General features: G+C 51.9%; 1 protein-coding gene across 8 annotated transcripts in view; it reads left to right on the top strand.

Annotated features, from left to right (window-relative positions):
* TJAP1 (tight junction associated protein 1) overlaps positions 1-12,228 on the top strand; it is a 248,742-nt gene extending 236,514 nt beyond the window's left edge. For all 8 annotated transcript variants that reach the window (XM_029592852.1, XM_029592844.1, XM_029592846.1 and 5 more), the window contains one exon: positions 7,283-12,228. In XM_029592852.1, coding sequence (XP_029448712.1) covers positions 7,283-8,488 — 1,206 coding nt within the window. In that variant the 3' untranslated portion in view covers positions 8,489-12,228. The remainder of the gene's footprint in view (positions 1-7,282) is intronic.
* The last annotated feature ends 352 nt before the right edge of the window (positions 12,229-12,580 follow it).

Genomic DNA, 12,580 nt, shown 5'->3' with positions numbered 1-12,580 from the left:
ACCTCTCACAAAGTACCTCCCCAGGGACCTGAGGTTATAAGCAGTCTGCTCCTCTTTCACCCATTTATGAGGGATCTGGAAGAGGGACTTTAGGTAAATTGGCTTGAATTCTGTTTGGGATTTCCCATCTCTGCGTAGAGCTGGTTCCTGGTTTCTTCGCTCTTTGGAATATACGGGACACAAGTTTTGTGAAGGAGGACGGAGACTCCCTGTCGCTGATGAGACGTGATCTGCACATGGCATGGTGATGTCAGCCCAGGCATCGGCGCCATGCAGCAGAGTGCTGCTGTGTCAGGAGCCTCTGTGCCGGGTTGCAGCTGGAGTCTTCGGGCCAGTCATAGAAAGATATTAAGGGGTAATAGTTAAACTGTCCACACTGAGACCATGCACTTGCACCAGTTTCTAGAGACAGAATGCGCGGTCTGTTGCTTTGAAACGTGTTGGTAAATGCAAGTCACTAAGAAGCGCCTGGCAGATACTAATGGGAAGATGCATTCCCTGTTGCTCTCTCCGAGAAGTAAGATCCACCTCTACTATTAAACTTTACCACATTTTCTGCCAAAACATTGCACAGTTTAATTCTGCATTGACTGGGAAAATACTCCTGAGCCACTTCCTCCTTGGCTCACGGGACTGGGCCTCCCCAGCCTCTGGTGCAGCTCATGGGGCCTGGCCTCCCACACAGATCTTCAGCATGCAGGATCCAAGCTCTGTGCATGTCAGGCCTCAGTCTGCAACAGACACACGGAGCACAAATAACTGCCTTTTCCGCTCAAACCCAGATCAGTCCAGACTCCTGGGATTATGCCTCCCTTCCAGCAGATGGAGACAGAGAAAGTTGCACTGGCACATGACCCGGAGTGCCACCTGCAGTCACCCAGAATTTCTGTAAAGGTGCAATCCCTGCAGTCTGAAAAAACGAAAAAAAAAAAAGAACAAAGTTAGGTGTTAGTGTCCCTCCCTGGAGGTTGTGGGTCCCTGGTGGAGCTATCCCTCCTGGTGTAGGGTGGAATGAGCAGGGGGTCAGGGACCCTCCTCTGTCTCGGCTTTTCGCTGCCAGGGGGGTAAGTAGCTGGTGGGGCTAGTCCCCTCTCCCACAGGAGAACAAGTGGAATCCGGCAACTCTTCAGTCAGGAAAGTTAACCCTTTTTTCCTTTCTCTGTCTCATTAAAGTTTAAAAAAAAAAAAAAGAAAATCTTAATTGAAGGCAGGGGAAGAGGTGCTTAGCAGCCAGGAAAGGCTGCTTTGGAGCATCTGGGGCGGTTCGGAGACGAGTTCTCGGGTGGCGGGCAGTGGGCAGTGCAGCAGTTCACCGCGTGTGGCGGCGGGACTGTTTTGTTACACGGGGTCAGGCCTGCGAGCAGGCAGTGGCGTTCTAGTTGCAAATGGCACGTGGCAGCGCGTGCCACTTGTGCGGCGATGTGTGAGGCTGTCCCACGCCGGACTTTGTTGCTGCTGCCTCTCTGGTGGAGAGGGCAGGTTGGGGCTAGCAAGCACCGCGCCTGAGTGGCAGCCGAAGCAGCGCATGGGCGTGGGAGTGCCGTTGAGTTTGGCCAACCCTCCCCCACCGGGCGCAGGAAAGGCGGCCATGTTGTCTGGTGCCGACAGCTTGTCTGGACTGTGTCATGGGGGTGAAAACCTTCCTCCTCTGTCTCCGATGGGGCAGACCTCGGATCACCACAGGGAGGCTGAGTCACATGGTGAGGGGGCTCTCCCGATCAAGGATTAGAAGCCCCTGCTCCTTTCTCATCAGAGTTTATTTTGCTTATGCACGAGGCATATTTGGCGCACCAGGCCACTGGGAGGCTCTCAGGGAGGCCTGGCAGACCACAGCCTGGCAAAAGACTTGAAGGGTCCGGTGCCATGAAAGGCTGCCCAGGGTCCTTGTGATGAGGAGGCCTTTGGGCAGTCCAGATGTAGACTTTGAAGATTCTGAGGGAGAAACTCCACAGGGGCCTGCTTTTCGACCCAGCTGGGATGGACAAGGATCCAGTGATGCCTGATAACAGCCCGGATGGTCAAGATCCAGATGGAAGTTAGGACCAGGCACCAGTGGCAGAAGGGGACGACCCGAAGGTGGTGCATCTTTTCTGAAAGGAAGAGTTGTGGCCCTTGATCCCTCATATTCTTGAGGAGCTGGGGATCAAGGTCCATCAGGAGGGAGTGGACCCAGTCATGGATGGCCTTGAGGGGTCCAGCAAAAGCCTTCCCTTTTTACAAGTCTGTTAAAAAGTTGGTCATCAGGGAATGGAACACTCCAAAAATGGGCCTAAAGGTAGGCCAGGCAATGGCTAAAGCTGAATCCTTTGCCTGAGGACATGCTCGAACTGTTGGCACTGCCTAAGGTGGACACGTCTGTGTTAGCAGTCACTAAGAAGACCACCATTCCAGTAGCTGGATCAGCAGCGCTGAAAGATATGCAGGACAGGAATTTGGAGATTCACCTCAAGAGAATATTTGAGGTGTCTGCCCTTGGCATTTGTGCTGCAGTGTACAGCAGTTTCATGCAGAGAGCCAGTTTACGCTGGGTACAGCAGCTACAGGCTATTAGACCACAATCTCCATCCGAGGCGAAGCAGGTGGACTGCCTGGAGGCAACAGTGGCCTACGTTGCGGACACTTTATATGACCTTATCAGAACTTCTTCCAGGGTTATGATGTCTGCGGTGTCGGCCAGAAGGCTCCTCTGGTTAAGGAACTGGTCGGCGAATGTTTGGTCTAAGTCTCAGTTGGGAGCCCTACCGTTCAAGGGAAATCTTCTCTTTGGAGAAGACTTAGAGGAGCTCTTGAAGTGACTCGGAGAGCCCAAGTGCCATAGGCTACCAGAGGATAAGCCAAAAGGGAACAGGGGTTCCTTTGCTGGGCACTCCCGGTTTTGGTCGAGCAGGTGATTTTCGTCCTGGTAGGTCCCCAGCAGGAGCTCAAAGGCAAGGCACCGGGAGACCGCAAACCTCAGATCAGTCCTTTCGAGGGGGCAGGAAGTCAGGCAGAGAAGGTCTCGGCCAGGGTTCTGGTGGAGCAAAGTCCTCACAATGAAGCGACACCACTCCACTCCCCTCCCTCCCTCCCTCAGGTGGGAGGACGTCTGTCTCTGTTTTACGAGGAGTGGCCAAAGTCACGACAGACCAGTGGGTCCTCAGTGTGATAAGAGAAGGCTACAAGTTAGAATTCTCTCGACCACTCTGGGACTTGTTTATGGTATCCTCCTGCCCCCCCCCCCTGGCTGCAAGAGAAAGATGGTTCAAGAGACTGTGGATCGATATACAAGAGCTGGGAACCATAGTTCCCATTCTTTTGGAGGAACATTTTGGTATTCCATTTATTTCGTGGTTCCGAAGAAGGAGGGGTCCTTCCGTCCAATTTTAGATGTAAAAAATATGAACGTGGCTGTCGTGGTTCCACGTTTCCTGAATAGAGACTCTGGAGTCAGTAAGTGTGCAAAGGAGAATTCCTGGCTTCTTTAGACTTGACCAAGGCGTATCTGCACATTCCAATCTGCCCAGATCACTGCAATTCATGGTGCTCAGGAGACATTTTCAGTTTTGTGCCCTTCCGTTCGGTCTGGCCACAGTGCCATGGACGTTTACCCAAGGTTGTGGTGGCAGCAACATTCAGGAAGAAGGGTATCTTGGTTCATCCATATCTGGACAACTGGCTCATTCGAGCGAAGTCGGAGGCCCTGAGGGCTCAAGTAGTGTCTCAGGTCATGGAGTAGCTATGGTCTCTGGGCTGGGTGATGAATTTGACGAAGAGTCATCTCACCCCGTCTCAAGTTCTGGAGTTCTTGGAAGCATGTTTCGACACCAGAATGGGAAAAGTGTTCCTTACGGACGCTCTTATTTGCAAATTGCAGAAGCAGGTGCACAGGTTGTTGGAGGCAGCAATTCCCAGGGTCTGGGATTAGCTTCAAGTGTTGGACTGTATCGACTCGATGTTGGAGCTGGTCCCTTGGGCCTTTGCCCATATGAGGCCTCTGCAGTGGTCCCTCTTCTCGCATTGGGATCCGTTGTCAGAACAGTTCTACATTCCTTTGTTGCTCAAGGAGCCTGCTAGGTCCAGTCTGTCATGGTGACTTGTAAGGACCATCTCAGGCAAGTTGTAGGTTTGGAGGTTCCAGACTGGGTGGTAGTCACCACCGACGCCAGTCTCTCTGGCTCAGGGGCAGTGTTCCAGAATCAGTCTGCCCAGGGGCAGTGGTCCACAAAAGAGAAGTCCTGGTCTATCAATTGTTTGGAGATGAAGGCAGTGCAGTATTTATTAATTGCTTTTCTGTCTCTTCTGAGCGGCCACTCAGTGTGCATATTATCTCGCAACGCAACCACGGTGGCTTACATCAACCAACAAGGGGGAACCAAGAGTCGGGCTGTACCCCAGGAAGCACATAATTTGTTTCTCTGGGTGGTGCAGCATCTAGCAATGCTCGCAGTGTCCTACATTGCCAGAGTGGACAATGTACAGGCAAATTTTCTCAGCTGGTAGAAACTGGACCCCGGGGAGTGGGAGCTGCCGGAAGAGGCGATGGCTCTGATATGTCGCCAGTGGGGTATTCCCCACTTGGACCTGATGGCGCTGCAAAAGAACGCCAAGGCACCCCGGGTTTTTAGTTGCAGAAGAGAGCACAGAGCAGAGGGTGTAGATATTCTAGTTCTCCCATGGCCCCAAGGAATATTACTTTGTGTTTCATTCTTGGCCCCTGGTGGGGAAACTGATAAGGCGAATGGAAAATTATCTCAGAGAAGTGATTCTGGTGGCGCCAGAGTGGCCGAGATATCCTTGGTTCGCAGATCTGGTCAACCTGGCAGTCAACGGACCACTGCGGCTCGGTCATTTGCTGAACCTTCTACGGCAGGATCCAGTTTTTTCGGATCAGGCAGATCACTTTTGTCTCATGGCCTGGCTTTTGAGAGGTGGCGTTTGAGAGAAAAAGGATATTGGGGGATGTCATTTCCACTTTGATGCAGGCTAGGAAGACTTCCACGTCTTTATCATATGTTAGAATCTGGAAGGTTTTTGCGTCTTGGTGCACCAGCCAAGGAGTTGTTCCCACTCAAGCCTTGATATCTCATGTTTTGACTTTCTTACAGGAGGGTTTGAAGAAAGGTTTAGCTCTCTTAAAGTGCAGGTTGCGGCCTTAGGTTGTCTTCGAGACAAGGTGCACGGAGTGTCGTCGGCTGCTCACCTGGATGTGGTTCGCTTCCTTTGCGGGGCAAAGCATCTACATACCCCATTGCAGAGAATATGTCCCTCATGGAACCTAAATTTAGTTTTTAGAGGGATATGTGGGGGCTCCTTTTGAGCCTTTCAGAAAGGCAATGGTGAAAGATCTCCCGTTAAAGTTGGTGTTCCTGGTGGCCCTTTGTTCCGCCCGCAGGGTTTTGGAGTTGCAAGCGCTGTCCTGCAGAAAGCCTTTCCTAAGGATTCAGATTTATTGATTTATTTGTTAGCATTTATGAATCACTTTCCAGATAAAATCTTATCGCCCAAAGCGATGCACAAAGGTAGTGTCAGCGTTGCATTTGAACCAGACCGTGGAGCTTCCAGCGTTTTCAGATTTGGACACGTCGACTCTGCATGCTAAAGACCTGCGATGCTTGGATGGGAAGCGGACTTTGTTGCATTACCTCAAAGTTCCCAATAACTTCAGGATGTCCAACTATCATTTTGTATTGTGGAGTGGTCCTAAGAAAGGGCAGAAGGCTTCCAAGTCTACAATATCTGGATGGTTGAAGAAGGCAATAAGCTCTGCTTATATCTGTAAAGGGCGCCCTGTCCCGGTGGGCTTGAGGGCTCATTCAGTTAGATCTCAGGTGACTTCTTGGGCCAAATGCCACCTGGCATCGCCACAGGAGATCTGTTGGGTGGCTACTTGGAAAGCGCTACTCACTTTCGTCAGACATTATCGTTTGGATGTCCAGGCTCCCGAGGCCATGGGATTTGGTGAGAGCATTCTTTGAGCAGGACTCTCACAGTCCCACAGCTTGGGTACATCCCAGGAGTCTGGACTGAACCAGGTATGAACAGGAAAGGAAAATTGGTTCTTACCAGCTAATTTTTGTTCCTGGAATACTATGGATCAGTCCAGAGTCCCGTCCGGTCTGGAGATAGTCTGCTCATTCTTCTGTCATGGTTTTATTGTATATAGGCTGCAGAACTACTTCAGATTTCAAGTGTGTTCTCCTGGTTGGGAGTTACAAAGTAAGAGTTTTATTTCAAGGCAGGGTTTATCCTCTTTCCCCTTACTTGTTTGTGGGAAAATTGTTTTGCATGTTCATTAGGATTGTTGTAGGAATAATCTTGGCTTGGGTACAGGTCAATACTGAGTGAGTGAGTGCAGGTGTCACTCTGGGTTATGTGCCAGTGAAACGTTCTCTGTCTCCATCTGCTGGAAGGGAGGCATAATCCCAGGAGTCTGGAAATTAGCAGGTAAGAACCAATTTTCCTTTATTATAGTGAAGGGTATTTGTGCAGATCCTGCCAGCCATGCTATTTGCTTTATTGACCACTGCTGCACACTGAGCTGGCATTTTCCACAGTGGCTCCAGATCTTTTTCCTGGGTGGTGACTCCTAACCCGGAAGCCAGCATCACGTACCTGTGGTTGGGATTATTTGTCCCTAAGTGCATCACGTTGCACTCGTCCACATTAAACTGCACCTGCCATTTACATGCCCAGTCTCCAGTATTGCAAGGCCCTTTTACAGTTCCTCAAGTCTTCTAATTTGAATAATTTTGTATCGTTTGCAAATGTGGTTCCAGATGATTTAGGAATATGTTAAACAGTTCAGGGGTGCCTGGGGCGCTGCACTGTTGACGTTCTCAGTTGGGAAGACTGACCCTCTGCCCCCTATCCCATGACAATTTCTGTTGAGAAAGGCGGAATACAAGTTGCCTAAATGTGGATTGAGAGATGCCCAGCGGTGATTTTCTTCTTGATTTCTTTTGCCCTGGCCCTTGTACTCCATGAGCTCGCCCCAGCACTAAGCTCCTGTTTTTGGGGGGGGAGTGGTGCCGGTTTTCAGCTTTCTTGTCGGACCTCTCTTCCCCCTCCCAGCCAGCATAAGACTGCCCTGATTGTTGTAGTGAGACAGGGGAACCCGGGACCCGTGCTGTGGCTGGGTCGCTGGTTCTGCAGCTCTGGTATCACTGAGTGGGGGGGGGTCTGGTGAGGGTCCTTGTTTCTCTATATTTGTTTTGTAAAAGAAAATCATCCCTCGCCTTGACCTGGTAATCCTGCCGTCCTTCCTGACATTGACTCCTCTGCCTCTCTCTCTCTTTCTCGGCAGCTTCCGTACGAGCTTCAGGAGATGGTCAGCAAGCACCTACAAGGATCCACGGAGCAGTCCAGCCCGGGGCAGGACCCGGCCGCTGGCCTCACGCCCTCGCACGTTGTCCCCACCTCGGTCATCGCCAAGGTGCTGGAGAAGCCCGAGTCCCTGGTCCTCAACTCCGCCAAGTCCAGCAGCAGCAGCGGCCCGGCGCCGGAGGATGTCTTTGTTCACGTGGACATGAGCAGCGGCGCCTGCGATCCCGCCGTGCCCTCGGAGTCTCGGGGGCAGGCCAGCGGCCCGGGGGCAGGCGAGGGACAGCAGAAAGCTCACAATGGGGGCTTCAAACGGCAGAACAGCTCCGACCCTGTCCCTGACGAGCCCCCGGCCTTCGAGAAGCTGAGCCCCTACCCCCTGCCCCCCCCACCCCACTCCATGTACCCCGGGCGAAAGGTCATCGAGTTCTCGGACGACAAGGTGAGGATACCAAAGAATAGCCCGCTGCCCAACTGCACCTACGCCACGCGGCAGGCCATCTCCTTGAGCCTGGTTCAGGGGGAGGAGGAGGAGGCGGGCGAGCGGCTGCGCACCCTGCCTGCGAGCCCTGCCTCCTCCAGCTGCTCTCCTGGGCCCAGCCCGGCCCACGGCTCCCGGAGCCAGCCCCACTCCTCGCAGGGCAGTCCCCGACAGGGCCCCAGCGCCCTCACCAGCTCGGCCAGCTCCGAGGAGGACCTGCTGGCCAACTGGCAGCGCATGTTTGTGGACAGGGCGCCCCCTGCCTCGGAGGGGGTGCTGGCCCACCGCACGGCCTTCAGCCACGAGACGGCTCAGGAGCTGCAGCGCTCTTTCAGCAGGTCCCCGCAGGACGCGGACCAGGTCATCTCCACCCACTCCGACAGCGAGGACTCTGGGCAGAAGGACGGCAGCAGTCAGGCAGACCGCAGGAGCCACTTCCCCAGCGAGTATGGAGAGGACTTCTCCCAAGACGAGACTCGGACCCTGTTGCATCCCCAGGTGGAAGAAGAGGGCGACCTGCAAGAGCAGCAGAGAGAGTGCCCCAGTGAGGAGGAGCTGCAGGAGAGGGAGAGGCTGCTGGAGATGGGGTCGAGTGAGAAACCCGCCGGTAGCCGACCACATCGCAGCCCCAAGAGGATGGGGGTGCACCACCTGCACCGGAAGGATAGCCTGACCCGGGCACAAGAGCAAGGAAACCTGCTGCTGTAGACCTCAGAGTGGAATTATCACGTTCTTCCATGGCAGAGGGAAGGACACTCCCGCCTATAATACTACACCAGTGTGTGTGTGTGTGTGTGTGTGCAGAGCCAGGCCTCAGCATGCACACACGCCTAGCCTGGCTGGTGGCAGAGGGAAGGACACTCCCGCCTATAATACTACACCAGTGTGTGTGTGTGTGTGTGTGTGCAGAGCCAGGCCTCAGCACGCACACACGCCTAGCCTGGCTGGTGGCAGAGGGAAGGACACTGCCGCCTATAATACTACACCAGTGTGTGTGTGTGCAGAGCCAGGCCTCAGCATGCACTCACACCTTCACACATCTTGGCCGAGAGCCTGGCAAGCAGGCTTCCACACACACACACACACACACACACAGTCTGGCTGGGAGTCTTGGTGGCTACCCCAGTGCACAGAGCCTGCCTGAGAGTACGGGTTGATGCAGAGGGAGGGGGACATTGCAGCCTCAGCTCTCCACCTTTATTAGCAGCGCATGTACACACTGGTGTGCAGCCAGTGCCCTGTGAGCCAGTTGCAGCCTGTACGCTAGCAATTAAAGTGTTTGGTTTTTGTGTTTTTACGTTGCTCAGATTTTAGCTTTTGTTTGGATCATGTGCTAATGGCCAGGATGCTTCATGATAGGCAGCCAAGAAATTGAGGAGCGCCCAGGCCCAGACTTAGTGCATGCCCAGTGTCTTCTGAGGCCCTGCTGGTGCATTTGATAGTGTCTGATGATAAGCCACAGGCCTCGGCCCGGAGCTGGCTATTCTGTAGTGCTGGTCATGGGAAAGCTTCTGGAAATATTTCTGCCGTGTGTGTGTGTGTGTGATTATATCCTGCACCTTTTTACCCGCTGCTTTCTCCTTTGGCCATGGGTTTTGTTGGGGAGATGTTTAAAGAGGAACAAAATCCCAGGTCAGATAGAAGATAGCCAGGTTGGTGTGTGGTGGGAGACCTCGCCAGGGATCCCTGCTAGCTTACTGACCATGCCCATGTCTCCCCAGTGCTGACCCACTTTATAAGTGTTAGCTCACATTTTTTTTTTTTACTTTCTTTGGCCTTGTCTGGTATAATTCTTTTCCTAGCTTTTCTTTGCCTGATACTTGGGGTTGGTGGGAGAAGAGCTGGAGCTGTATTTTGTGTGTTTTTTAGGGCTATGTGGAGTGGAACGGGTAAACACGAATCAGTTGTTTACTCAACACATAATTAAGCTCTGGAATTCATTGCCGGAGGATGTGGTGAATGCTGTTAGTGTAGCTGGGTTTAAAAAAGATTTGGTCAAGTTCCTGGAGGAAAAGTCCATAAACCATTATTAAAGTTGTCTTGGAGAAATCCACTGCTTATCTCTGGGATAAGGAGCATAGAATCTATCTAAGCCCTGGGATCCTGCCAGGTACTTGTGACTGGGATTGACCACTTTTGGAAACAGGAGACTGGGCTTGATGGACCTTTGGTCTGCCCCAGTATGACAAATCTTATGTGTTGTAGATTTCCTGCCTTGGTTTCTTAGCCATGTTGTAGGGTCATGAACCGGAGATATGCAAAGTGAGATAGCAGGTGTGGGAGAGGTAAAAATGTCAGGAAAGCTGCAGTGACTGAGCTCATGGAGCTGCTGATCCCTCTGATGCTGAGCTGCCATGCCTGTACATGCCTAGTGTACTAGACTTTGTTAGGGCTGTCTCAGGAAGCTGAAATCTGGGCCTGAAAGCCCAGGGTCCTGCCTCAGTATGTCAGCGCACCAGCAGGTTGCTAGTCTGGTTTATTTCTATGATGTCATCAGTGGAAGCATCCATTGAGTGAAACAAGGGAATCCTCTCATAAGTGATGCCTTGCACTTACGTAAGAGGTCTTATCATGTATTGCTTGGTGCACAGGTGCTCGGTGGCTGATACTTTACAGTGTGGGTTGCTGCTTCTCGTTTTCTCTTCTTCTCCTAACTCTTCACATTGAGAAGTTTCCATAGTGATGTGAAAGAAAGAGAAACCGCCCTGCCGAATCCCTGTGAGACACAACCAGCTGCTCACGCCGGTGTCTCTTATGGGATAAGGGTGTCACGCTGTGACCAGGTAGAGACATTTCAACTTTGTCACTTCTGTCTGACAGTCACCAAACAGGGACAGCCCTTGTTTTTATAGATTGTGCGCATTTTCAGTACATATATATATACTTTTTAAAATGTTTTCTGACACATTGAACAGCGAAACCTATTGAAGGTGACGTATTTTATGAACAATTTCAGTGAGCTGGGCACAGGCACAATGCCGAGAAACTAGGACATTTCAGTCACCCTGGGCAAAGCCATAGCCCCACTGCTGCTGCTAAACTGTATAGAGGGGGGCAGTAAGATCTGACTCTTACCCCACGCAACCCTTCCAGGAGGGGGCAGTAAGATCTGACTCTCTTACCCCAAGCATCCCTTCGAGGAGGGGGCAGTAAGATCTGACTCTCTTACCCCACACATTCCTTCGAGGAGGGGGCAGTAAGATCTGACTCTCTTACCCTACGCATCCCTTCGAGGAGGGGGCAGTAAGATCTGACTCTTACCCCACACATCCCTGGGAGGGAGGGGGCAGTAAGATCTGACTCTCTTACCCCAAGCAACCCTTCGAGGAGGGGGCAGTAAGATCTGATTCTCTTACCCCACGCATCCCTTCGAGGAGGGGGCAGTAAGATCTGACTCTTTTACACCATGCATCTCTTCAAGGAGGGGGCAGTAAGATCTGACTCTCTTACCCCATGCATCCCTTCGAGGAGGGGGCAGTAAAATCTGACTCTCTTACCCCACGCATCCCTTCGAGGAGGGGGCAGTAAGATCTGACTCTCTTACCCCACGCAACCCTTCGAGGAGGGGGCAGTAAGATATGACTCTCTTACCCCACGCAACCCTTCGAGGAGGGGGCAGTAAGATCTGATTCTCTTACCCCATGCATCCCTTCAAGGAGGGGGCAGTAAGATCTGACTCTCTTACCCCACGCATCCCTTTGAGGAGGGGGCAGTAAAAACTGACTCTCTTACCCCACGCATCCCTGGGAGGGAGGGGGCAGTAAGATCTGACTCTCTTACCCCACGCATCCCTGGGAGGGAGGGGGGCAGTAAGATCTGACTCTCTTACCCCACACATCCCTGGGAGGGAGGGGGCAGTAAGATCTGACTCTCTTACCCCACACATCCCTGGGAGGGAGGGGGCAGTAAGATCTGAGTCTTCTTCTCCATGCCTCCCTTGGGGGCAGTAGTTGATTATAGGGGCAGTAAGACAGGTTGTATTCTTCTCTTTTTTCTGAATAGAATCCAAACAGATGCATTCCCTAAACCACGACTTTGATGGAGAATCAGGTATTGTTGGCTGAAGAGGACTTGGTGTTTTTGCCCTAAGGCTATAAGCTTGGACTGGAACATAGAATTGGAGTTAGCAACAAAAGAGGGAAGAGTGCAGATTATCCCAGGGGATGGGCAGCAGAATGAGGTTAGGATGAGTTGTGAATTAATTTCGGCCCTGGGCCCTTATTCCTGAGAGCCAGCCTTCCCCGTTTCTCCCCAGAACGTCTGGGAGTGACCGCGCTGAGGAAGGGGGAGCTGTGTTATCCCCAGGCAGTATTACTCTCTTGGATACCGCTCACGGTTCCACTTCTTACGCTTCCTAACATGACTGTTAAGTCTTTTAACTAGTTTTATTTTCCAAAACTTTTTCAGAGCTGATGTATATTTTAAAACAGAAAAATAAACTATTTTAAAAATAACTTGCCTCGTCTGCCTTGCCTTTGCTGAGCCACAGAGATACTAGGAAAGTCCATTGTTGTATAATCTGTTCCTGGCCTCAGCCTCTCTACCTTAGTTCAGCACAGGGAGCGGGCTGGACCTCTGCTAGCCTGGCAGGAGCCTCCGTGGAGGCTGGGCTCGCCCGGGGCTGCTGTAGGGAAGACAGCTCGTCATGCTGCGTAGGAGAAGGCTGTGCTTTTCCCTTCATTGACGTTGGTATCAATTGATCTATCCAATACACAAAAATCCAAAGAACCATGTTCCCAAAAATTACTAAACCATTCCAAACATATTCATCCAATAAAGTGAAAAATATGTTCATATATA

The sequence above is a fragment of the Rhinatrema bivittatum genome, chromosome 3 (assembly GCF_901001135.1).
Source record: "Rhinatrema bivittatum chromosome 3, aRhiBiv1.1, whole genome shotgun sequence".
NCBI classification, from domain to species: Eukaryota; Metazoa; Chordata; class Amphibia; order Gymnophiona; family Rhinatrematidae; genus Rhinatrema; species Rhinatrema bivittatum.
The sequence above is the reverse complement of the archived record's forward strand: the minus strand, read 5'-3'. Positions and strand labels throughout refer to the sequence as shown.